This window comes from Coregonus clupeaformis, chromosome 12 (genome assembly GCF_020615455.1).
Source record: "Coregonus clupeaformis isolate EN_2021a chromosome 12, ASM2061545v1, whole genome shotgun sequence".
Classification (NCBI taxonomy): Eukaryota; Metazoa; Chordata; class Actinopteri; order Salmoniformes; family Salmonidae; genus Coregonus; species Coregonus clupeaformis.
The window spans coordinates 43,448,692-43,476,593 of NC_059203.1; the positions used below are offsets into that span (position 1 = coordinate 43,448,692).

At 46.8% G+C, this 27,902-nt stretch overlaps 1 protein-coding gene across 4 annotated transcripts in view; it reads right to left on the minus strand.

Annotated features, from left to right (window-relative positions):
* The window catches only part of sema3fb (sema domain, immunoglobulin domain (Ig), short basic domain, secreted, (semaphorin) 3Fb), an 89,834-nt gene that overhangs the window by 17,514 nt on the left and 44,418 nt on the right, over nucleotides 1-27,902 (minus strand). For 2 of the 4 annotated variants that reach the window (XM_041892493.2, XM_045223871.1), the window contains exons 3-10: nucleotides 19,067-19,227; nucleotides 18,573-18,635; nucleotides 17,734-17,853; nucleotides 13,884-13,973; nucleotides 12,008-12,101; nucleotides 3,474-3,590; nucleotides 3,057-3,196; nucleotides 1,598-1,712 (exon numbers count right to left, since the gene is read on the minus strand). In XM_041892493.2, coding sequence (XP_041748427.2) covers nucleotides 1,598-1,712; nucleotides 3,057-3,196; nucleotides 3,474-3,590; nucleotides 12,008-12,101; nucleotides 13,884-13,973; nucleotides 17,734-17,853; nucleotides 18,573-18,635; nucleotides 19,067-19,227 — 900 coding nt within the window. The remainder of the gene's footprint in view (nucleotides 1-1,597; nucleotides 1,713-3,056; nucleotides 3,197-3,473; nucleotides 3,591-12,007; nucleotides 12,102-13,883; nucleotides 13,974-17,733; nucleotides 17,854-18,572; nucleotides 18,636-19,066; nucleotides 19,228-27,902) is intronic. The other 2 variants (XM_041892494.2, XM_045223872.1) reach the window with 1 other exon arrangement.

Sequence of the window (27,902 nt, forward strand, 5' to 3'; positions counted from 1 at the left end):
ACTCCTCTAAACCCAGTGTGCACGACATGCCTGTGTCAACAATGAGCCGACTAATAAAGACACAAAGTCATTTATAACTGCAGAGTACGCTGCTCACGGTTTTGATATCCTTTCATTTACTTGGGTGAAATGGTTATATAGCACCAGTAGCTAGGTTTCCATACAATTGGCGGCAGATTTTCATGCGAACATTCTAAAATCTGCATAAAGAAAATATGTGCATTTTCCAACCAGTGGTGTGCTTCCACCAAACTGACTTGTTGCAGATAAAAATCAATGTGTGATGACGTAGTGCACACAAAATTTCCTTTTTCGCTTCCCTGTACCGAATAAAAAATCTAAAGTTCAATGTGTTTCCATCCCATTTTAAACTCTACCAATAGTTTTGTCACAAAAACTGTTGCGTTAAAAAGCAAATGTGCCTACAGGTCGAGGCATGTGCGCTCTATCCCAGGGTTTCCCAAAGTTGGTCCTGGGCCCCCCCCCATTATTGGAAAGGAGATCAAGATCACCGTGCACTTTCACCACCCCATGGTTTCCCGAGTATTAGTGGGAGGACTACAGACCATGTCATCGTGTGACTCCGAGTTTACTTCCATCACCATTTCTCGCATATTTAATTTTACCGACACAAAAGATCCCACCATGTTGAACGAACAAATGATCTGTCGGCATTTATAAAATTGTACCGAAACTTACTGTTTCCATCACAGCTGTAGTGATTTAAAAAAAATACGGTATGACTTTACTCGCATAAAAACGATGGAAATGATACTGAGAGAAAAAAACTAGCAAGACTAATGCACACGTGAGCAGAATTAATCAACCATAACCTACACCGTAGTTCAATTAGGCATAATGCAAGAGCGCACTGGGACTAAAAGCAGAGGTCAAATAGAAAGTCACACAAGCTTTTCATTCTTGAGGTTAGGTCTTGTCTACTGTAGGCTCGGTCATAGAATAATCAGAACTCTTATCATTCCAACACTCTATTTGGAAGCAGTGAGACAGAGATAGAAAGACATGGTAATGGACTTGACATTCCTGCCTGGTTACTTGATCTGTTTGCCACGAGGCAGCAAGCCCCTCATTTCCAGTCTATTATAGGAGGGGAGTGCTTCACAGACACCTCTTACTGCACAGCAAGGAAAAAGGAGCCTTTTGTTTGAGACATCTTGAAAGAAAATAACAACTACAGTACCGGAGTGTGTGCAATTCCCATTACAGCATGCCGTATGGGCCACAGGAGGATTGAGAGAAGGTTGTGTAATGAAAGAGGCTGCCATATGGGGCAGAGACTGGGCTGTGTGCAGTGCAGTGCAGTGTAGTCAGGCTCTGGGCAGGTGGTGGTATGCAGAGCTAAAACTGGCCATAGATGAAGCTGGGTGGATAGTGGAAGCAGGGTTATAAAAGACAGGCAACACCAACTACTTCCTCTAACTGGTCTGGAGTCAGTTCCACCACCAACTGGTCTCTTTTTGACCCAGTTTTAATACCAATGAGAAACCTCAAGACATTCAACAGTCTGGTTCCTCACTCCTCACTTTGATGTGGATAGCAGGTGAAACCACAGTAAAGAGGAGGAAGGAGAACTCACGGAGCTCGTCGAAGTGCGTCTCAATACCGTCGGCCCCCGGCACTGAGCAGATGAGCCGTGCCTTCAGGAAAGTGCTCCACTTGTTGACCAGACAGCAGTGTCCACCGTCATCATTCTGCAGGGAGAGGCGGAGGGAGAGAGAGAGGGGGAGAAAGAGGGGGAAGAAAACACAGTCTTCATCACACACACACTCACATCCTCCGTCTTCCCACCAAACACAAACAGGTGGAGTCACCCACATACAGTACATTGTACATATTTTAAAAAGCAGCCCGGTTTTGAGAGCGGGCCTGCAAAACATTGAGAAATGGTTAGTTGTGGGGGGATGAGATGGTAAACACTGTCTCCTCTTATTTAGAGCCTCTCCCATCAGTCATGGAGCAGGGCCAAATTCCAGCCTAGTGAGAGAGTGTCAAATCCAGTAGATGTGATTTAGAGGTTTCCTCGTCCATTCTTCTTAAAGCACGTTCCACTTTGATGGGGAAAACACGCTGCCGGGTCATATATATGAAAATATTGCTGTAACAAATTGTTTTCACCACATATATAATTTTTGTGCCCACATAATGGTTGAAGGCTTGTACATACTGCACACTACATTCTACACACATGTATTTTTTAATAAATCCCTAAGTGGGATTTGAAAAGTAGTTTTCACACGCTCCATTTTTAGAGTAATTACGCAGTACAGTTGTTCATGTTTCGGGGTACGAGGAGTGTGTAGAGCCAATAAAGTGAACGGCAGTAAGAGCATCCAGATGTGTATGGAAGTGAGAATGACAGGACAGCATCCCTGGGGACCAGTGTAGAAAACACTGAGAGGGGAATGAGTGTTTGTGTGCAGGGTCACTGCCTCACCCATTCAAATAAACACAGTGGGGAGCGGCGGAAGAACTGGAGCAGGAACTGAATAAACACTATGCTCTCCATGTTTGTAAGCAAAGCCCAGAAAGATGCACCCTGTTATTTGTTTTTGCTGAATTTCTCAATTTGTAGCTCTGGGGTAGAAGGTCAGGGCCATGCTTTCATTAAGACAGTGTGTCGTTAATTACCACAGACACTAGAGGATACTGATGTTGAAGGGCTGCTGGGCTGGTTAGAGGCTCTGGACTTTACCAAGCTGTTAACGGAATACCTAACATACTACATCCTTTAGAGTTTTTTAAGACTACCAGTCAGGAGAGGTCAGAGGATCATGGGGTCGTAAGTCAGAGTACCATCTCATGGACAGAGGCAAGCATTGTACACAGGAAGGTTAAATAGACGTGGATTTCAGCGAGTTAGTGTTAGACAAACACAAGTAGTTCCACACACAGAAAGTCCCAATGAAACTGGTTCCTTTCTTAATGAAATTAGAGTTTATTTATCATGTTGTGCATGTCACGTGTATTGTTATTTGACAGTTCTGAGGTGAACGTGGTCTCATTATTAGTACACTGGATTCTGAGGCTGTGCTCACCAGGCAGATCCGACCGATGCGGGCCTGGGTCACGGGACTCTGGCCCATCTCAGCAGACGTCTCACGGAAGAAGAAGTAAAGCTTGTCGTCATTCCTCTCTGCACTGTCAGGGATGAGCTGCACATGGATGAAGGAAGGGTCTGGGAGAAGGAGAGCGAGAAGGAGAGCAAGAAGCTTAGGAGGAGATGAATTTCACTGATAATTTACAAAATGTCTGCATTTCGTGTTTATTAAAGGATTGGATTTTGTAAACATAAATATTATTAAACTTTTCATTAGTTTCGGCTCACATGTTGACAAATGGTCCTTTCAAATCCATGCCATCCCATGCATAAATAGCACAATAGTCTTAATAGCATAGACAAGCTCTTGTATAACACCTATCTTGGCTGCCAAAGAAGCCAGTTATTGATTTACCATTTAACCATCTGGAGTTATACTGGTCTGTACGCATGGCGGTCTGTTTCCCAGTACGGAAGATGGCAGAGTCTGTTCCCATGAAGTCAATGTAGACCCCAGCATAGAGTTCACCATCTGGGAGAAAAGGAAAAGAGAGAGGGAAGGACAGAGGGAGAGGGAGAGAGATTAATCGGCTGAGCCAAATACTTTTGACTCTTTGATATAAAGCCAGCCACACCCTTGGCATAAAGGACTGAGGCTCTCATTACACAGAACCCCCCACCCCCATAATTAAACATTTAGTCCCTGGCAAGACCCCTGGCAGGACTATAGTGCCCAATACCTCAGGGCTTTCCATCCCCTACGTCCAGATACATGTCTTTAGACTATCTTCATCAGGGTGTCTGTGTAAAAGTTCTCTTTAGCACATAATGTGGACAAGGACAGATGAACAACACACATTATATTACACACTCATACATAAGGAAGATTGTACTGTTTGGCCAAAGGGACTAGCCACTAACCAGGCCTTTTAAAGTGATGTACAAAGAGAAGGAGGACCATAGTCTTGTTAATCAGTGGGGAGGCTGGGCGTTGGTCCTCCAGTTGCGCCTAATATTTACATTTACATTTTAGTCATTTAGCAGACGCTCTTATCCAGAGCGACTTACAGTTAGTGAGTGCATACATTCTCATACAGGCCCCCCTGTAACGATCCCGGCAGTCTGAGTCGGGTCCTGTCTGTGGACTAGTTTTCTGCTCGTGATCTCCAGTTTCCCGAGGGTTCTGGAACGCTCCGGGGAGCTCTCTTGATTTCCGCACCTGCATCCCATCAGCAATCTGCACACCTGGTCCTGATCATCACCCTTCTTAGGCTCTGGCCTAACATCCATTCCCTGCCGGATCGTTAGCCATGAACAGTAGGTTTACCAGAGTATCAGTCTTAGAGCTTCTAGCGTTAGTTTTGTTGTTTTTGCACCTTGTTGGTTTGTTGTTTACTTACCTCCGTTTTGTTCCATCTGCAGTCACTCGTCCGGAACCTTCATCCAACCTCTGCCTGGTGGTCGGCGGCTGCCGAGCCATGATGGGATCAACCACTGCACCCCCCAACAACTAATCAACGCCGCCCGCTCTGTTCCCTGGATTATTCAGCATCACTCTTGAATTTGTAAATAAACACTCACCTTCGTTTCAACTTACCTTGTCCTGGTCTGCTTCTGGGTTCTGGCTTTGTAACTCGTGACAGAACGATCCGGCCAGTAATGAACCCAGCGGACCTGGACTCTGTTCGCCATGCCATTACCCATCAGGAGAAGATGTTGGGCCATCATAGCACGGTACTACAGGAGATCGCGTTGTCAGTTCGGAACCTTTCTACCGGTCTGACGGAGGTCCAGAACCAACGCAAGTTTCGGTGGAGGATCCACTACCGGTTTCACCCATCTCGCCTGCCGCTTCTGGAGCTGTGTCCTTCCGTGAGCCCAAGGTTCCGACGCCGGATAAATATGAGGGGGAGCTGGGAAGATGCCGTTCCTTCCTTATGCAGTGTGGATTAGTGTTCGATCTACAGCCCTACTCTTATGCCACAGACAAGGCTAGGATAGCCTTTATGATTGAGTTGCTGCGTGGTCGAGCGCTGGAGTGGGCTTCAGCCGTTTGGGAACGACAGGATCCCTGCATGGCTTCATACCAGGGGTTCACGGCCGAGATGAGGAAGCTCTTCGACCATTCCGTCCGAGGGAGGGACGCAGCTAGGCGCCTGTTTTCGCTTCGCCAAGGAACTCGCAGCGTGGCCGACTTCGTGATCGAGTTCAAGACGTTGGCTGTGGAGAGTGGGTGGAATGAGGAGTCTCTGCAAGCGGCCTTTTACCAGGGTCTGTCGGAGCAGCTCAAGGATGAGTTGATCTCCTATCCGGAGCCTAGTGACCTGGACAGCTTGGTAGCCTTGTCTATTCGGGTGGATAATCGAGTCCGAGAGCGAAGGAGGGAGAAGCAATGGGTTCCGTCCAACCGATCAGCTTCTCAGGTTCCAGTCGGGTCGGGATTGGATCAGAATACGTCGATCATCGGCCACCACACAGGATTAGTGGAGAGGTTCTGTCTCCCGATTCTGAACCCATGCAAGTGGGGCGGCACGGGTTAACCAAGGAGGAGCGCCAACACAGACGTAGGACTAACTGTTGCCTCTACTGTGGCGGTTCGGGACATTACCTCGCCACTGGTTCCCGGCGGTCGTCAAACTGCGCGGCTCGCTAAAGTTGGGAGGACTTTTAGCGAGCCAGTTTCGACCTCTCAATACCTCTGTCAGACCCCGTTTCCCGGCTACCCTTGTGAACAGGAATCAGAGCTTAGCGATTAACGCTTTATCGATTCAGGTGCCGATGGAAGCTTTCTAGATGCCGAGTTGGTGGAACAGCTGGGGCTTTCCAAGGAGCAATTGCCGGAAGCCATTGAAGCTACCACTCTGGACGGCAGTAGTCTGGCACGTATCACGATGAGGACTGAACCGGTTAAGATGCTGTTGTCGGGGAATCATTCTGAGATGATTTCATTCTTCATTCTGCCGTCTTCCCATGTTCCTCTGGTCCTTGGATACCCCTGGCTGAAGGAACACAATCCCACGTTCGATTGGGTGACGGGCAAGGTAACGAGTTGGAGCCTTGATTGTCATGCTAACTGTCTCAAGACTGCCTGTCCCCATTCGGTTCCCAGTCAGGTGATTGAGGCTAAACCCCCAGATTTGTCCCTGGTTCCCGAGACATATCACGATTTGGGGAAGTTTTCAGTAAGCAGAAGGCTCTGTCACTCCCTCCCCACCGACCATATGATTGTGCCATCAACCTGTTCCCTGGAGCTGTCTACCCCAAGGGAAGGTTATACAGTATCTCCCGACCTGAACGTGAGGCTTTGGAGACCTACATCAAGGAGTCCCTAGCTGCTGGTCTCGTTCGTCCCTCGTCATCACCCCCTGGGGGCAGGATTCTTCTTTGTGGGTAAGAAGGATGGCTCTCTTCGACCGTGTATTGATTATCGGGGGTTGAATGACATCACGGTCAAGAACAAGTATCCCCTGCCCTTGATGAGTTCTGCCTTCGACTCCTTACAGGGTGCTACGGTGTTCACCAAGCTAGACCTACGCAATGCGTATCACATGGTCCGGATCAGAGAGGGGGACGAGTGGTTGACGGGTTTCAATACACCGATGGGTCACTTGGTATCAGGTGATGCCGTTTGGACTGACCAATGCTCCAGCGGTATTCCAGAGTATGGTGAACGACGTCCTGAGAGATATGATCGGTCTCTTTGTGTTTGTTTACCTGGATGACATTCTGATCTTCTCGAAGGAACCTTCCGACCCACGTCCAGCATGTCCGGCAGGTTCTGCAGCGATTGTTGGAGAATCGCCTGTTCGTGAAGGCCGAGAAGTGCGAGTTTCACGCCCACACGACATCCTTTCTCGGGTACATCATCTCCAGGGGAGAGATTAGGATGGACCAGGAGAAGGTTAGAGCGGTTCTGGAATGGGCCCAGCCCGGTACGAGATTGCAGCTCCAGAGATTTTTGGGGTTTGCGAATTTCTACCGCAGATTCATCCGGGATTACAGCCGTGTGGCCGCTCCGTTAACTGCCTTGACTTCCAGTATCAGGACCTTCAAGTGGAATCCGGAGGCGGATCGAGCGTTTCTGGATTTGAAGAGGCGATTCACCAACGCACCGATTCTCTCTCAACGGACACGGCCCGTCAGTTCGTCGTTGAAGTGGACGCGTCTGATGTGGGGAGTTGGCGCCATCCTGTCGCAGCGATGCTCCACGGACAGTAAACTCCATCCCTGCGCCTACTACTCTCGTCGCCTTTCGCCTGCGGAGAGGAATTACGATGTGGGTAACCGGGAGCTTCTCGCGGTGAAACTTGCCTTGGAGGAGTGGCGCCACTGGTTGGAGGGGGCGGAGCAACCGTTTATTGTCTGGACTGACCACAAGAATCTTGCTTACGTGCAATCGGCTAGACGTCTCAACTCCCGTCAGGCCAGGTGGGCGTTGTTTTTCGGACGATTCAAGTTTTCCCTGACGTTCCGACCTGGATCTAAGAACGGCAAGGCGGACGCCTTGTCCCGGATGTTCTCCAAGACGGAGGAGAGTGGGTCCAAGACCGAGACAATTCTCCCCCGGAACTGCGTCGTGGGAGCAGTTAGGTGGAAGATTGAGGAGGAGGTGATGGCGGCCCTTCGGACTCAGCCCGGTCCCGGTAACGGTCCACCCGGTCGGTTGTTTGTGCCTGAGTCGGTTCGTCCTGCTGTCCTCAAATGGTCCCACGCCAGCAAGATGGCTTGTCACCCTGGCGTGGCTCGGACGATGGCGTTTCTTCGCAGACGTTTTTGGTGGCCTGCCATGGCCGAGGATACTCGGGGTTTTGTTGCTGCCTGTCCAGTGTGTGCGCAGAATAAGAGTACCAATCGGCCCAGCTCTGGACTACTTCACCCCCTTCCTATTCCCCGGCGACCATGGTCGCATCTGGCCCTGGACTTCGTCACTGGGTTGCCCGCTTCTGAGGGGAACACGGTCGTTCTGACTATCGTGGACAGATTCAGCAAGTTCGCCCACTTTGTGCCAATTGCCAAGCTTCCCTCTGCCTCGGAGACGTCCGAGATCCTGGCTAGGGAGGTTTTCAGGGTCCACGGTTTGCCCAGTGATATCGTTTCCGACCGTGGCCCTCAGTTTACCTCGGCTGTCTGGAAGTCCTTCTGTTTGGCCATTGGAGCTACAGTCAGTCTCACATCTGGTTTTCACCCCCAATCCAATGGTCAGGCGGAGAGAGCCAACCAGAAGATGGAATCCACGCTACGCTGCCTGGTCTCTTCCAACCCCACCTCCTGGGTCTCTCAGTTGCCTTGGGTTGAGTATGCCCACAATACTCTCCCTACATCTGCCACTGGGATGTCTCCCTTCCAGTGCCTGTATGGCTACCAACCTCCCTTGTTCCCTTCTCAGGAGAAGGAGCTCTCAGTGCCCTCTGTTCAGGCCCATATTCGTCGTTGCCACCGGACCTGGCATCGGGCCAGAAAGGCACTCCTTAGAGTTTCGGACCGGTATCAGCTCCAGGCGAATCGTCGCCGGATCCCCGCTCCCACCTATACCATCGGAGATAGGGTCTGGTTGGCCACACGGGATCTTCCGTTACGGACTGAGTCTAGGAAGTTGTTACCGAAGTTCATTGGTCCGTTTGTGGTGGAGAAGGTGATCAATCCAGTGGCAGTTCGACTCAAACTACCGAGGACGCTCAGAGTCCATCCCACCTTTCATGTCTCCTGCCTCAAGCCTGTTTTCCTCAGTCCTCTGTTGCCTCCTCCGCCTCCTCCTCCTCCTCCTCGGATGATCGGAGGTGGTCCTGCCTACACGGTGCGACGCATCATGGATTCCAGACGGCGGGGCCGGGGTTTCCAGTATCTCGTGGACTGGGAGGGGTATGGTCCTGAAGAGAGGAGTTGGATTCCGCGGCGACAGATCCTAGATGCTGACCTCATCCGTGACTTCTACCGCCTCCATCCTGGCGCTCCGGGAGTCCGCCCGGTGGCGTTCGTCGGAGGGGGGGTACTGTAACGATCCCGGCAGTCTGAGTCGGGTCCTGTCTGTGGACTAGTTTTCTGCTCGTGATCTCCAGTTTCCCGAGGGTTCTGGAACGCTCCGGGGAGCTCTCTTGATTTCCGCACCTGCATCCCATCAGCAATCTGCACACCTGGTCCTGATCATCACCCTTCTTAGGCTCTGGCCTAACATCCATTCCCTGCCGGATCGTTAGCCATGAACAGTAGGTTTACCAGAGTATCAGTCTTAGAGCTTCTAGCGTTAGTTTTGTTGTTTTTGCACCTTGTTGGTTTGTTGTTTACTTACCTCCGTTTTGTTCCATCTGCAGTCACTCGTCCGGAACCTTCATCCAACCTCTGCCTGGTGGTGGCGGCTGCCGAGCCATGATGGGATCAACCACTGCACCCCCAACAACTAATCAACGCCGCCCGCTCTGTTCCCTGGATTATTCAGCATCACTCTTGAATTTGTAAATAAACACTCACCTTCGTTTCAACTTACCTTGTCCTGGTCTGCTTCTGGGTTCTGGCTTTGTAACTCGTGACACCCCCGTGGGAATCGAACTCACAACCCCAGCGTTGCAAGCGCCATGTTCTACCAACTGAGCTACACAGGTCATATGACAGCAGGTATCTCAGCATGCATTTGTCAGCTACGGGGAGTTCTCAAGAGTGGGGTTAACAGGACAACAGGGGCTCAGGGCAAAGCGCGCAACAACTACACTACTAGTATGTACTAACTAGAGTCAATACAGGCCCTACAGTATAAAGAGTGTATGATATCTAGGGGTGGGGTAGATGGGTTAGACCTACATGTGTGACCTTTTAGGGGTCAAAGTAGTCTCCAGTTCTGGGATTTCCGGTAGGCGGCGACATCGTGTAGGTAGATGTGCTGACTACTCGGTCCCACTCTTGTTCATGTTTATACCTGCTAACCTTACATGTAATTGCTAAAAAAAGACAACCTGAGTTTTGTAATACCTGTGGTAAACGAAAATGCCTAAACTGCCGAAACCTGACAAACCCGAGGCCACCTCACTAAGGTCTAACCCTGCCGTGCAAGAGAAACCGCATGGGCAGGTAACAATGGCGGGCATCAAATCTCTGAACTTGAGAAGAAACACGTTGCAATAGCTGAGGGATTCAAGACTTAATTTGCCAGAATGGATGCAAAACTGTACAACATCCCAGACTTCTCAAGGCCAGTGGATCGTCGACCTTGAAGCAGGCCAGGTCTAAACACTAGAAACGACATGCGCAAAGCTGAAGAGAGACAACGAAATGCTAATGGCGAGGTTAATGGACCTAGACGGGCGCAGTAGGAGACAGAACGCGAGGATCGTGAATTTACCCGAAACAACAGAAATGGGCACACACCCCAAGTTCTTCCTGGAGGTCCTAGGGGAAGATGTTCTCCCCTCTCCCCCGGAGCTAGACAGGTCCCACCACAGCCTCAATCAGAAGCCTGGACCAGGCCAGAAGCCTTGCGCTGTCATTGTTTGCTTCCAACGTTACCAGACGAAGGACCTTGTGTTGTGGGCTGCACGGGCGAAGGGGCCCCTGAAATACCGTGGGCACACTGTACGCTTCTACAAGGACTACAGCCCCGAGGTCACTAATAGGAGGGCTGAGCTCAAAGACACCATGTCCAAGCTCTACGAACGTGGCCTCCGAACCTCCCTCTGCTACCCTGCCCTCCGCTACCCTGCACTCTTAGGCCTACAGCTCGATCGTGGTTATACAAGGCTGCTATACTAAGCCTACTAATGATAATGATATGACTTATTATTATTATAATGATGATCATAACAATAATAGCAATAATAGCAATAAGTTATTGTTATTATATTACACTAAATAAATAATAAATAATACCAGAGGCTGTTCTAGGTGGGAACTGGGGATGGGATGGTCAGGTGTATGGGGACCTGGGATCGTGGGAGGAGGGAGGGATATGTTTTTTTATGGTCATCCAAAACCTTTTTTATTTCTCACACATGCTATGATTACATTTGACCATTTGTAACCTTTAAAAATGTACCAAACTGTGACATTGTATACTCTGATGTTTCTCATGATTGGTATAAATATATATATTTTCTTAACACAAAGTAGTCTCCAGTTCTTAATCCCTGCCATCAGTCACCCATAGCTGATGCTAACTGGTGGAGATGGGGGGTGGGGGGGTTTAATTGGTCTCAGACAACAGTCCCCTGGTTTCCTGGTTCCGCCCTGGTCAGCTGGCGGTGTGCTAACATGGGAAGACAACACTGACAATTTACACTGACTATCCCACCCCACAGAGTCAGGATCAACTTACATTGGTGGCAACTGTGAGGTCTGGCCCTGGCTGAATGACTGAGTGGTGGGTGGAGAACACTCTACTGAACACCAATATCATAAACATTACAACATGAAGTTACCAGAAACCAAACATGTTGCAAGGTGTCATGTGATTGCTCTGTGTACATTGGCCAGGAATGCGAATAATTGGATTTCTCATGAAGATAAATGACCACAACAAATCATATGAATATGTTCTTGGTATTTTTCCATTGGATGTCATGAAACCACCATGGAAAGGATTGGCTTATTAAAACAGTGAACCCAGTGGTATGTGCCCAAACTGCCCACAGCTCTTTCAATCCTAACAAAGCAAAATGCCTTCTGATTTTATCATCAGAGATGAGATGACCATTCCACTGTGATCTAACTCGTGGGAAATAGGCACCGAATGGAAAAGGACACTGTCTGGACAGAACTTAGCCATTAAAACATTTTTTTAAGTGTGCCAAAAACAAAAGTGGCCATTAAATTGAGGATAGAGGAGGCCATTTTTAGTAGTGGGAAATAAAAGGAGGCGTACACAGGGGACATGGCCTCAAGGTCCCTCAGATTCACTGAGAGAGCCATAGGGACAAACTCTCCAGCCATTCTCCAGCCATGTGGCCAAGTGTAGATGATACTCACTGATCAAAGCTGAGACGCTGTTGAGCTTTGGGTCGTAGGAGCACTTTCCCTTCCCAGACTCCACTTTGCCCGGCTCCAAATGCCATATGTATTCCTGAAATAGAAAAATCATAAGAAAGAAGCGATACATTCATAGTACTCTTCATCATGTCACAGTGATTCCCTAGTGGAGGTAAAATGAGGCAGTGCAATATGCTTCCAGTAGGTCCTCTGGGGCCTATAAGGCATTGTGGTTTTGGAGGATGAAACATAGAATAATGAGAGTGCCTTCATACAGAAAAAAAACTCTCAATTCAACACAAAAATCTCTCCTATGCCAAATGTCTCTCATCCTCTCTTGGTTATAGCTGTTTATGTACCCCTACTGCTGCTGACACCTGCAATCCTGCTCAGTGAAAACACTTCTGGGATGGAGGCTGGATGACTGATGCTCATGACTCCTAGCATCCCTATACACAGCACTGAAAGGTGATTGGCAGGTATTTGGATTTGCGGGTGGGAACAACCAATGACATGTGATGACATGCCCCGTAGCCTTGCCACAAACCAGAACAAGTCAAATCCCCAAAACCCTCACTCTTCAATTGAGGAAGGGAGGAGAGACGAAGACATCTCTGTCCTTGTCCGTCAACACCCGAGCAGGAGAAAGTCAGGTGCTTGCCAAAGTTTTTCTCCACTGGCTACTACGTGCACCCTTATGAGATTCCCTCTCACCTTTGATTAAAATCAACCGCACATGTAAATCTGAAGGTGTTGGTAGCTCCCTGCAAGAGATGCCAGATGTTGATGTGCACCAAGTCACCAATGGTTACATGTGCTAAGGGATATTCTCTGAACATGTTTTTAAACCCTTTATGAAAGATTTTACCCTACAGAGGACTGAGTGTTGCATGCAACACATTCAAAACATAAGGCTGAAAACATAATGGCCCTGTCGTTCAAAGGGTTAAGAGTTCCTTCCTGTGCTGTGAATGGCGGGAGAGCACAAACATTCAAATCATGCACAGCTATGTGGGTCTATTAATTCCTTTCTGCTTTAGCAGTTGGACACAGTCGGCTGGTGTTTGTCCTGAACCAACAGGGCTGCAGTGAGAGTGGGTCAGACGTTAACTGTGTGAGACCTGTGGGAGGGGTTGGTCCACATTCCTACAGAGGGAGGGCGGGGTGGGGGGGGTAAAGGACTGGAGGGTGGGGCATTCTGTGTCCTCTAAGACAATTGACAGGACAATGTGAGGAGGAGAGGAAAGTTACTAATTTATCCATTACAAATGAAACATATTTATTTGAGTGTGTACTGTATCAACATGTTCTGTGACCTTGCGTAGCAAATCACAAAATGCTGGACTTTCATCTGTCTCATGCATAAGAAGCAGGCAACACAAATACTGACAAATCAGTTCAACAACACACATAGAGAGAGAAAGAGAGAAAGAGAAAGAGAGACCTCAGAAAGTGAGGCTTACAAAAAAATGGACAGATGAACAACGAGAGCAACGGACAACACAAATATGATGGATGAAACTAAAAAGGACTAATGTTTGAGCGATCAAAAATGTTGAATAACGGACAGGGTCTAGAGAAGACATGCTCAGCCATGAGGAGATAAGCGGTCCACTTCACTAGACACCCAACGGACTGGGACAATTCAACTGATGACAACAGAAATGCTTCAAGACACACAGAATGAGCACAGACAGAACAGAAGGGTCGGGAGACATGCACAGCCCTCCCCAACAGAGAGATAGAGGTATGGCATGCTGGCTGAGTCCCATAGTAGGTCTCCCCAGCCCATAGCGGTAAAGCTCAGGGGCAGACAGGCAGGCAGGCAGACCCGCCCATGCTAGTGATGGGCACCTGACCCAGACCCACATCCCACCTTTAGTCCCAGTGTTTCGGACACAGCGTTTGGTTGGGCCGCGCGGCTAGCCCTCCCTCCGGTCTGGGGCATCTGCAGGTGCATGGCGGCCTAAAACAGGAGACAGCGACACATTCTGGATGTTACGCACCTGCAGTAGGTGGGACCTGACGTGAGCTCAGTAACTCTGTAAACTGGTCTGGGACTGATGTGACTGCATGACTGTTTCAATAATGTCATTTGGAAAGCCTGTGAGGACAATCTGTGGATATCTCATTCTCTACATCCTCTGTACAAGAAATGTCTGCGTGGCTCAACTTCACCAGATGGTGTGAAAATCATCAATATTAGTTCTGTACCATGCGGTTGAGTCAATACAGTCTCTCACTGTATGGTACATACATTAAACCCTGACCTGAGCCACTGCCAAGAACCAACATTTGGCTTTTCCAGACAATACTAGCTATCATAGCCTCATGTAGGCTACTACATACCCTTTAGGTATTTAGAAAGGAAATCGTCTACAGCTGAGTGAATAGTACGTGTCTGAAAAATGGCTGAAAAAGAAAGAATGATGTTATCTGGCAAGCTGATAACAATATATCTGGGAAACAGCTACAAATGTCAAAGCAGGTTCCTGACGTGTGAGAATGAGTGTGTGTATGTGTATATACATTCACATGAGACAATGAGCACAGTAGATTTCTGGCATTGAGCAGCATTTCGCCTTCTCCTGGTTTCCTGTCTGGAAAAGCTGTGTGTATAGTGGTGTACCATTTCACATCTCTACTCCCATACTTAACTCCAGACCAGCAGAGAGAGAGATGGGACTCACGGGAAGAGTCTGACCTGTCTGTTTAAGATAAAGGGGAAAATAAAAGCCATCTCATTAATGTACTATAACTAGAACATTCCACTGGCACCCCATAATGGGAGCTCTCATGGCCAATTACCCAACTTCTCACATGGTGAGGACTGGAGGCTAAGGGGGCATAGCGGGAGCAGGCCAACTGAGAGTCACACAGGGCTGCTAGAGCTATGAGTGGATGGATGGATGGATGGATGGATGCCCTTAGTAACGGTCTTATGGATCCAAATGAAATAGCAAAGTGGTGTGCAGTGGTCATCGGTCTAACTGTGTCTTCTGTGTCAGAGAGGAAGAAACAGGGAAGTATCCTCTATCTATAACTTTTATTTATTCCCTTTTAAAGGGGGGGGGCAACACAACTCTAGATCACTATTACTCCACACACAGAAACGCATACAAGGCCCTTCTTCGCCCTCCCTTTGGCAAATCAGACCATATCTCTATCATCCTGCTTCCTGCTTACAAGCAAAAACTCTAACAGGAAGTACCAGTGATGTGCTCAATACGGAAATGGTCCGATGAAGCGGATGCTAAGCTACATGACTGTTTCACTAGCACAGACTGGAATATGTTCCGGGATTCATCCGATAACATTCAAGAGTTTACCACATCAGTCACTGGCTTCATTAATAAGTGCATCGACGACGTCGTCCCCACAGTGACTGTACGTACATACCCCAACCAGAAGCCATGGATTACAGCAGTGGTTCCCAAACTAGGGGTCGCGACCCCATGTGGTGTCACCTGATATGAAAATGGGGTCGAGGGTGAATTTCCTAACCCCCTCACCCCCCAAAAAACTACAAAAATACATACATATTATAATATCGTCTATGTATCTCAAAATCATTGTAATGTGGTTAACCTTAAAAATCTAAATTAAAATTATTCAAATCTAAAATTCTATCAGAGAGCGCCCTTAGATCAAGGGAAGATCCTTCCCACAGTGAATGGCTAGGCCTGCTATGCTATGAAACCACACACTATTGCAGAGACTTTAATATTACCGGCCGCAATTGATATGGTGAAAACAATGTGTGGGGAGGCAGAGGCACAGAAACTCACATCAATACCATTCTGAGATAATACTGTTAAATGAAGAATTTATGCTATTGCTTGCAATCAAGAGGAAACTGACTGAACGACTCAAAAACTCCCCAGCTTATGCTCTCCAAATGGACGTTAGCTGTGAGTGCCGAGATGCCAATACATTGACTTTTGTTCTCTATACATGTCGGGGGATGCTATTCACGAAGACATATAGTTCTGTCTCACGAATCCCGAGCATTAAATGGCACAGGGGATGTTCAGTGTGCTGCATGGCGATATTGACAAAAAACAGATTCCATGGAATCGAATGGTGGCTCCATCAATTGCGGGATGGTGGGCAGGCCTCTGCACTCCAGTTATGAACGTGTCCCCCTCTGCCATATGGATGCATTGTTTGATTCACCGAGAGCAACCGGCGGCAAAAGCGCTGAGCACAGAACTAAGAGATATACTGCAGCATGTAACTTCAATTGTAAACTACATCAAACCCCATCCACAGGCGCACGCCTGTTTGCAAAACTATGTGGAGATATGGGATCAGAGCATGACAATGTTCTATTTCATATCAAGGCTTGGTGGTTATTGAGGGGGAGTGTTGGAAAGATGTTTCACATTGAGAGAGGAACTGTTGTTATTCACAATGGATGTAAAAAAAAAAACAGACTTGGTTGACTTTCTGTGTAATGAAAATAAAATGTATCCTTGCCTACAGTTGAAGTCGGAAGTTTACATACACCTTAGCCAAATACATTTAAACTCAGTTTTAATCAGTACAGCACTAAGATCGAATCCTACTACGCCGGCTCTGATGCTCGACGGATGTGGAAGGGCTTGCAAACTATCACAGATTACAAAGGAAAACACAGCCGTGAACTGCCCAGCGACGGGGGCCTACCAGATGAGCTAAATGCCTTCTATGCTCGCTTCAAGGCAAACAACACTGAACCATGCATGAGAGCACCAGCTGTTCTGGACGACTGTGTGATCTCGCTCTCTGTAGCCGATGTGAGTAAGACCTTTAAACAGGTTAACATTCGCAAGGCCACGGGGCCAGACGGAATACCAGGACACGTACTCAGAGCATGCGCTGACCAGCTGGCAAGTGTTTTCACTGACATTATAAACCTATCCCTGGCCCGGTCTGTAATACAAACTTGTTTCCAGGACCTCTATACCAGGCAGTGTCAGAGGAAGGCCCAAAACACTTTCAAAGACTCCAGCCACCCAAGCCATAGACTGTTCTCTCTGCTACCGCACGGCAAGCGATACCAAGTCTGGAACCAACAGGACCCTTAACAGCTTCTACCCCCAAGCCATAAGACTGCTAAACAAGACTGCTAAATAGCTAACCAAATGGCTACCTGGACGACCTGCATTGACCCTTTTTTTGCACTAACTGTCTTGCACTGACTCTATGCACACACACTAGACTCTACCCACACACTCACATTTACACTGACACCAAACACACACACACACACTACATACGCCCACACACACACATAACATGCTCACACATGCATACTGACGCCACACACACACTCACACACACTTTCACACCACATACGCTGCTGCTACTGTCTGTTTTCTATCCTGTTGCCTAGTCACTTTACCCCACCTATATGTACATAGCTACCTCAATTACCTTGTACCTCTGCACATCGAATCGTATATAGCCATGTTATTTTTACTCGTTATTGTTATTCGTTATTCACTGTGTATTTATTCCTTGTGTCACTATTTAAATGTTGTATTACATTTTATATCTTTAACTCTGCATTGTTGGAAAAGGGCCCGTAAGTCAGCATTTCACTGTTAGTCTACACCTGCTGTTTACAAAGCATGTGATAAATAAAACATTTATATGATTTTACAGACAGAGCCGTAGTCTCCCTCACCTCTTCATTTTGTGAACACAGACTCAATGTATTCCATAAGGTGTGGAGCTCTAACCTGTGGTTTGCGTCCACGGTTGACGTACGTACAGATGGGGTTGTAGGCCCCAGTACCACAGACATACAGGTGGGTCCTGTTCCATGGCTCAATCAGACGTATGAAGTTCCCACACTCGCCCTGCATGGGGACAAACATAGGCAGACATTAATGGATGATCAACATGTATGATAATATCCATATACAACATTTTACATTTAAGTAATTCAGCAGACGTTCTTATCCAGAGCGACTTACAGGAGCAATTAGGGTTAAGTGCCTTGCTCAAGGGCACATCAACAGATTTTTCACCTAGTCGGCTCGGGGATTAAAACCAGCGACCTTTCAGTTACTGGCACTGCGCTCTTAACCACTAAGCTACCTGCCGCCCCTACAACATAAATCATAGTACAAGCGGCATATATCTTTAACATCAATGGGAATGTCAATATATTAACATGCCAGTATAACAGTAATCTATTTATCCACACCCTACACTGGCAGATGGGGAAGAGTGAGACTGGTTGGTCTCCTATGAGTGCCAGTCCTGCCCTGTCTGTTTGGCCAGACAGAGAGGAACCAGGCTTTTACAGGGCCAAATGAAATCCCCATAGGTGTATGCCACTAAACTGGGTTCTCGTAAGTCCTTATTCATTAAACTAAGAACCCAAACAAATACTTAGGCTATACACCTAGCAGTACAGGCACACACATAGAAGTGAGTAAAACATTTTAAAATATATCTATACTTTATAGATTGCTAAATACAGAAAATACATTACTACATGTTACGGGTGGCACAAGTCACCTGACCTGAAACATAAATCCTGAATTAGTCGATAGTCAACAGAAATACTTACATTGGTGTCCTTCCCACTTAGAACACACTCAGTCTTCCTCTGCTGGGAGACAGGCCAGTGGAGCTGAAGGCAGGGGGGAACAAGGGTCATTTTATAGCTACCCAACACATGGCACAACCCGTTCAACATCACTGGACTTTATAGATGTTGGGCTAAACCTACCATGGGGTACTATTAGCCCCCTTGGAATGGTCATATCCAGATTTTGTTTTCACAGTGTTATACAACCCCTGTCTCCAGAAAATAGCGCAGTCCAACACAAACTGGAGGTGAGCTAATCAAAATGTCAGACACGGGGCAGCGAAACGGGACATATGACCCTCGGGAGCCATTTTTGAGAGCTGAGGTAAAGGTTTAGTCTCACCCTGGGATCATAGAGCTCTGGATAGGAGAGGGGAGGGGAGAAGGGGGAGGAGAGGTGAGGGGAGGAGAGGTGAGGTGAGAGTAGGTAAGGGAAGGTGAAGAGGGGAGGGTTAGTGACTGTAAGGTCTTACAATGAGCGGCTCCTTGTTGATGTCATGCAGGTCCAGGGACAGGATGTAGTCCTTACTGCCAACGTACATGCGGTCGTGGTCCTCGTCCATACGCAGGATACGGTAGTCAGACGTGTTGAGCAGGTAGGCAAATTGCTGGGCAGTGCTGGTGGACCTCAGCTCTGCAGAGAGGAGAGGGGGAATAAGAGAGCAAAATATCCTTTAGGGACAGACAGCTGCTTTACACAAACAGATTAACACACACTTGCAGGCTCAACTAACACATTTCACCCCTGTTCTGCATACCCACGTGGGGTTATGTGATGGTTTTTCATCAACACTGAAACCCAATATAGTCGATCAGTGACAAGCGCTAGAGAGCGTCCCATTGTGTTGCCATCTCAATACCATCTTTCCTCCATATCTCTGTTAAATACCGGCATGGACATCTGCCAAGGATGCTTTTCTCTGGTCATCTGAAGGTCTGAGTGGGTCTTCTCCGGCTACATTAAGAATGCAGTTGACAGACATTCCCATGTCAAGAGTAAAAGGACCTTTCCTATAGACCCTTCCCTGTGAGACTGGAGTGTTTGTTTGATACGTTTTCCACGGTTCAGCAGCCATGTACAGACAAGGCAGTGCTGTTTGAGAGGCCCGCCGTCTCTCCGCTGCTTGGGCCCTCCACCAAAGACAAAAAATCAATGGGACCCTACAGGGTAGGGCTTAGCAGGGTGGCAATGATATACTGCTGCTTGACAAACATTGAGGTTTCACTCAATAAGCTTCTACTGAACTAATTTAGGAGACAACATCTCCACGATGCCACAGCTATCCTTCATATATGTTCATTTTAGTGGTTAAATTGTGGTGAGGAAAAAACTGTAGATGAATCACAGATAGGAAGCGTGTAGGTCTAATTCAAGTCTTTTACTGTTTATATGCTATACAGTATATCAGAACTAAGGTGTGCCTGCACATAATCAGAGGATCAACTTCAAATAAAATGGTCCTGTTGTATCGCAGCTTCAAAGTCAAAACCAGCACAGCATAGTTCAAAATAACCAATAATTCTGATATTGCATAAGGGTAAACATATGTTTATTAATGTCCATGTTTATGCAGGACCTGTTTCTAAACTGGTCACTCTAATCTGGGAATAAGACATGCCTCCATAATGCCAAAGAAGGCGTGTGCTGGTTTACATTCAATCCCCTCTGTTTGAACATGGTGAAAAATACATTCCTATGTGGCTGTCTGACTGTCTCTCAGGAAGTTGTCTGAATACCAAGACAAGACGAAAGCCATCCCCATGTCCCCCATCAAACCACAGAACCTTAAAATAAACTCCATCCACAGACATTTCTCAACATGCTTACCACGGAATCTGATATTACCAGTCTTCCATACCGGATCTAAATTTAACTCGGGGTTACGTCAATAATCAACGATTAATAGCATTAGATTTGCTATATTTGCACAGTTTGATTTAATAAGTGTGTCTGCCAAGGATCTGTTTATAGGTCATCTGTGTGATTGACAGCTGTCGGGGCCCTATGCGTAAGAGCTGCGACATGTGGTCTCACCCTGTGATTATTTGTGTTTGAGAGTTGGGATGAATGATGAGTCCCCATACTCCACCCCTCTGAATATCACTGGCTATGTGCTACTGGACAGGAAGTTTAACACACATGCACAAACACGCTTGCACGTACGTGCACATGTACGCACGCACGCACACACACACACACACACACACACACACACACACACACACACACACACACACACACACACACACACACACACACACACACACACACACACACACACACACACACACACACACACACACACACACACACACACACACACACACACACACACACACACACACACACACACACACACACACACACACACACACACACACACACACACACACACACACACACACACACACACACACACACACACACACACACTCCAGGGGCCAGTTCAAGCCCTTTCTGAACCAGCTTGTCAGCAACTCCTCAGCGTATGTTTGTTTTCAGAGAGTAGCTGAATGTGACCATCTGTTAGGTGAGGAGGGAGTCAGAGCACTACAGGGCAACAATAGACCCTATAGAGCTCTCCGTATCCAGCTCCAAAACATATATAATCGAAGCTCTGATAATGGATGGATAATGGAGTCATAATGCACACTAAAGGGTGGTGACAAACACTCTCTGCCACACCAAACATATGACCTATTTAAACATCTATAGCTATCTTGCCATATGTTTCTTTTCACCAAAACTAAAACATTACACATTAAACATCCATAACATTAGATATGCATATTTAGATAATAACTCCCTCCCTCCCTTTGTCAGTGAAAAGCAGTTCTCTAAACACATATAAAATGTTTACCAGGCTGCGTAGAAAATCCTATTTCATCTGTTCTGGTAAAATAATGGATCAGAGAGTCCCAACTCTCTCTTTAGGTTCCTTAATGCTCCTGTAGCACTGCAATTAAAGCATTACTAAGAGGAATCTACTGTTTCTATACCAGCATTAGAGGCCATTCTCCCTGGGATTTGGAATTGAGCTCATTGTAAACCCAACATGCCACATAGGCTTCTTGTTGTATCAGTCAGAGAAATTGAACTTCCTGGTGTCTCGTCGGGGGTAAATACACAAGAAAAAAAGAGGAGGAAATCTGGAAGGAAAAGCCTGCCAGCTACTGTACATTATCCCCTGCTCTCCCCTCCTCTCCCCTGTTCAACCCTGCTCTCCCCTGCTCTCCCCTGCTTGACCCTCTGCTCAGACAGACAGAAGCACTGGGGAGTGTGCTCATATTAAATGTTGATCCAGGGCTCATAATGGCGGCAGGCTGGGCTCAGCTACGCCACACTGCCTCAGAGGTCAGGCCACCTGTGGAAACAAGCCCAGGAGGCCTGCAGAGGGACTGGGCAAACACTGAGACACCATCAGCAAGCTAAGGCACACAACAGAGGGGAAAACGCGCATGATCAAGACGGATGGTGATTTTTGACCAGGCTACTTCATTCGCTGTTATACCATTTGACAAGCAGAATGAGAGATTTGGTCGGGTTTAGAGGGAACAGGGTGCCTCATACCACATTTTTTAAACGCTTTGCTTGCTTCATTCAAGACTTCCATCTGTGTAGCCAATCTAAGGCCTATTCCAAGAAGTGCTTGTTCTCTCTATATTACAGGACAGGTGCATGATCCCCAACAGTAGAGGGAGTGAAGCAGCAGGAATTAGACCAGGGCCAGGGGAGCTTTAGTACAGGAAGAGGCTCCAAGCCTGAACTCCTCTGAGCTCTCTGTGTCATCCGCATTAAGGCAGGATGGCAGTTTCACAACACAGACTTGGAGATTTGGAGGCCTGGAGCAGCATAAGAGCGTATCTATTAGAGGCAGATCAACTCTTAAAGTAGTCCATTACTGCGTGTGAGGTTTTAGCTCACTCTGGGGGGCCTGTAGGACAGAGGGGGGCATTGTTTCGGGGGTGGACCAATTCCCCACGTTGAATGGCAATGGCTCTATTAGTGGAGAAAGTTAGACTGCTTGTTGCTGGTAAGGGAATCTGATCCGTGTACTCCTGATTCCTCAAACACACACGCATACACATGCACACACACACAAACACACTGAAATGAACGTTACTCCCAGGAGTAATGGTGCACAGAGAGGAAGGTGATCCCACTGTAGCTTGAGCTGAGAATTCTCAGTAAAGTTGTTGGTGGCGGTCCTGTCCATTCTCTCTAGTCTACTGAGCAGGGACAATCCTCTTCCCCTGTCTGGATATCTCTAGATGGTGCTGGCTTCCCATAACTAAACACTCCATTCTATTAGCAGAAAAGGTTATGTTAGTGGATGTGGCTTGGAGTCATGTAAGATGAAGCCCAAATCCACTGTTTCTTAATAGCCTTTTCTCTGGCAGATGCCCCATGTCCTCAACTCCTCAGCCAGCTATCAGACAGCCCAAACTCAAGCTCAAGGTCACAAATAACACATTGACACATGTTTAGAGGGAGCAACAGGTTAAAATGCATATGTGCACTTCACAATGTTGTGAAATGGCCACATACTCTAATTCCCCATCTCTAATGGTTCAGGGTACATCATAAGGACTTCCTCTGTGACTACACAGGCAGGTGCCAGAAAGCCTGCTAAGCCATGTTTCTGCTGGCTACAGGAGGGAGGCAGAAATCAAAGGCGGATCTCAGAATCCCCACAGTCAAACCGGGTCATTCCTCCTGAGAGAATACTTGGCCACTGATGATGAGATCCCATGGCTGCAGGCACGCATGTTACAACATACAGGTAACTGCCAAAATAAGAGAGAGGGGTCTCTAAGGAGCATAGGGGGTTTAAAGGGTGTGTGTCTCTCTCTCTGTGTGTGTGTGTGTGTGTGTGTGTGTCAGTCACCAGTTCTCACCCAAATTGAACACTTATGGGAGATTCTGGAGCGGTGCCTGAGATTTTCTACCACCATCAACAAATTATGGACTTTCTCATGGAAGAATGTTCCAGACACTTGTTCCAGAGTTCCAGACACTTGTAGAATCCATGCAAAGGCACATTAAAGCTGTCCTGGCCGCTCGTGGTGGCCCAATGCCCTATTAAGACACTTTATGTTGGTGTTTCCTTTATTTTGACAGTTACCTGTATCTCCCCATCTTCAATTAATTGCCTGTGGGCCTAGTTTACTTTTTTATTTTTATTTATGAGTTCAATGGCATATATTCTTGAGATCCCCTGGCGAAACTGGCATCTCCATTTGAAGTGGTTGTATTTTTATATAGGTTAAAGCTGTCATATAATATACTGACATATATATAAACGCAACATGCAACAATTTCATATAAGGACTTACAGTTCATATAAGGAAATCAGTCAATTGAAATAAATTCATTAGGCCCTAATCTGGGATGGTGTGGTTACACGTGGTCTGCAGTTGTGAGACCGGTTGGAAATACTGCCAAATTCTCTAAAACGACGTGTATAAAAGACACTTGTCCACAGAAGCAATCAATCAATCAGATTCCAAACTCTCCACCATGGCCAAGACCAAAGAGCTCTCCAAGGATGTCAGGGACAAGATTATAGACCTACACAAGGCTGGAATGGGCTACAAGACCATCGCCAAGCAGCTTGGTGAGAAGGTGACAACAGTTGGTGCGATTATTCGCAAATGGAAGAAACACAAAAGAACTGTCAATCTCCCTCGGCCTGGGGCTCCATGCAAGATCTCACCTCGTGGAGTTGCAATGATCATGAGAACGGTGAGGAATCAGCCCAGAACTACACGGGAGGATCTTGTCAATGATCTCAAGGCAGCTGGGACCATAGTCACCAAGAAAGGAATTGGTAACACACTACGCCGTGAAGGACTGAAATCCTGCAGCGCCCGCAAGGTCCCATTATGCTTTGGGGGTGTTTTTCTGCTAAGGGGACAGGACAACTTCACCACATCGAAGGGACGATGGACGGGGCCATGTACCGTCAAATCTTGGGTGAGAACCTCCTTCCCTCAGCCAGGGTATTGAAAATGGGTCGTGGATGGGTATTCCAGCATGACAATGACCCAAAACACACGGCCAAGGCAACAAAGGAGCGGCTCAAGAAGAAGCACATTAAGGTCCTTGAGTGGCCTAGCCAGTCTCCAGACCTTAATCCCATAGAAAATCTGTGGCGGGAGCTGAAGGTTCGAGTTGCCAAACGTCAGCCTCTAAACCAGGGGTGTCAAACGTACGGCCCGCGGGCCGGATCAGGCCCGCAAACGGGTTTAATCCGGCCCGCGAGATGATTTGAAAAAAGTATTAAAATGCGCTGCAATTTTTCAATAAAAGAAACTGCTGTTCCAATTGCGTCCACTGGATGGCGCAATAGCAATTGTGTTAAGCAAGCAAACTGTTTATACCGGGGCAGAGCAAGTAGGTCAAGCACCTGCAGCCAATGAGCTACTTTGTTTTGCCCGCGATATTTATTACGGCTTCTACTTTTAACATTATGTGCTTTGGCACCCTCATTGCCCCAATATGTCTCTGTCAAAAAAGAGAAAGGTGGACGCAGAGTGCAGAGTGTTCCAAGAAAAATGGTCATCCTATTTATTCACGGAATTGAATGGGAAAGCTGTATGTTTGGTGTGTTCAGAGCATGTTGCAGTGCTGAAAGAATATAACCTTCGTCGCCACTATGTGAGTCTTCATGCCGACAAATATGACAACTTTCAAGGACAGCGGAGATGAGAGAAGGTGAATGAACTGTTGGCGGGTCTGAAGAAACAGCAGTCTGTGTTTACTCACAGCCGAGACATCAGTGACGCTGCAGTGAAAGCTAGCTACCTCATTGCTAATGAAATCGCAGTGGCTTCAAAACCATTCAGTGAGGGTGAATTTGTAAAAACATGCATGATGAAGGCAGCGGAGATTGTGTGCCCTGAAAAGCGGCAGGCTTTTGCAAATATCAGCCTGACAAGAAACACAGTTGCAGACAGGATTTACGATCTTTCAGTGGATTTGGACAGACAGTTGAAGCAAAAAGTAAAGTCATTTATTGCGTTTTCAGTTGCAATTGATGAAAGCACGGACATTACAGATGTTGCACAACTGGCCATTTTCATCCGCGGAGTTGATGACACATTGACCGTCACCGAGGAGTTCGTGGAGTTGGTGCCGATGACAGATACAACGACAGCAGCTGATATTTTTACCGCACTCGTCAGCCTGGCTACAGATGGTGCGCCCTCAATGATCGGGAAAAAAGCAGGCGTTGTGACAAAGTTCAGAGAGAAAGTGCAATCTGCAAATGAAGGACGTGATTTTTTGACTTTTCACTGTATTTTGCACCAGGAGGCTTTGTGTTGCAAGTCATTAAAGATGGATAACGTCATGAAGGTGGTCATCCAAACTGTTAATTTCATCCGATCCAGAAGCCTGAATCACCGTCAGTTTGACAGCCTTCTCAGAGAGAAAGACCACATCTATGGCCTGCCATACCACACTGAGGTAAGATGGTTAAGCCGAGGTGCTGTGCTGAGGCGTTTCTTTGATTTACGAGAAGAAATTGAACAGTTCATGGAAGAAAAGGGCAAACCAGTGTTAGAATTTCATTCCGCAGAATGGATGCAGGACCTTGCATTTATGGTGGATGTTACAGAGCACCTGAATAACTTGAACAAACAGCTGCAAGGGCGCAACAAAGTTGTCACACAGTATTATGACAGCATACGTTCTTTCAAGTTGAAGCTGTCATTGTGGGAGACGCAACTTTCCGGTGGTGATGCAGCTCACTTCCCCTGTCTGAAAAATGTGTGCGTGACCCAACATGTGGCAGACATGAAGCGGTTCAAAGATAAAATAACGGGACTGTTACGGGAGTTTGAGCAACGCTTTCAGATTTATGTTTATGTTTTTATGTTGATGTGCTATTGTTTTTAATTGATTTTATTTGTATATTTAACCTATTCTTGACTCTGTGGTTCTTGCACTTGTTTGGGGAACAGGATTTCATTATTTTTATCTACATTTCTGCCTGAGAAATGACACCCTGATATAGTTCTGTGATCTGTGAAACAGTTCTGTTAATCACTGAGGCATTGTGTGTTTGTGTGTTCTTTTTCTTTAGAATTTTCAAATAAACTTGACGTGTTTTATAATGAATAGTGATGTTGTGCTTGTACTATTTTGGACACACTGTCCTCAGGCTCCAGCTTTATGTTGTATGTTGATCGTATTAAAACAAAGAAAACAATGTGAAGTTGTTGTTTTTAAGTTATATATACACCATGATTTTTCCGGTCCGGCCCACTTGTGGCCCCTGAGCTAAAATGAGTTTGACACCCCTGCTCTAAACCTTAATGACTTGGAGAAGATCTGCAAAGAGGAGTGGAACAAAATCCCTCCTGAGATGTGTGCAAACCTGGTGGCCAACTACAAGAAACGTCTGACCTCTGTGGTTGCCAACAAGGGTTTTGCCACCAAGTACTAAGTCATGTTTTGCAGAGTGGTCAAATACTTATTTCCCTCATTAAAATACAAACCAATTTATAACATCTTTGACATGCGTTTTTCTGGATTTTTTTGTTGTTATTCTGTCTCTCACTGTTCAAATAAACCTACCATTAGAATTATAGACTGATCATGTCTTTGTCAGTGGGCAAACCTACAAAATCAGCAGGGGATCAAATAATTTTTCCCTCACTGTATATGATGCACAATACACTCAAATAACTAAAGGAAGCAGAAATTGTAGATTTTTAATGTAGACTGTATTAATGAATCATGTTTTGTGGTGGGCTTAGAAACATGAGCACTTCCTCTCATTAAGGAAAGATTACTGCATCTACCATGATTTAAGAGTATATTTACTTTTCTGGCAAAACTACAAGATGAATAAGGCGAATTATTGAATAATGGAAAACATAACACGGGGAAAAAATACTCCTGGCACCTGACCGTGCAGCTCACATTTAGCTACATGAGCTTGATGTGGGTGTTCCACCCGGATACATACTGTATTTCTCTGGTTTCGAATTGGGTATATTAAAAGTGTGGGCCCTGCCAAAGAAAGACAGAGCAGAGGATGTCACTGCTTGTAGACTGCCTGTGTCTCTGCGGAGGCCTGGAGGAAGGGGAGCGTGGAGGAGTGGAGGGAAACAGAGTTGGGGGGCATGAATCTGCCAGATTGAGGCTAGGGGCAGGGATTGCAAAAATATCTGGTTTTATACCAACTGAGCCATTTAGATTATGTGGTTTCCCTTTTAAATATGACAGTCTCTCCTTAGTGGAATTGTAGTGAGTTTTAAGACAAGAATACACGCAGTGCCATCAGTCTATCCTGTTAA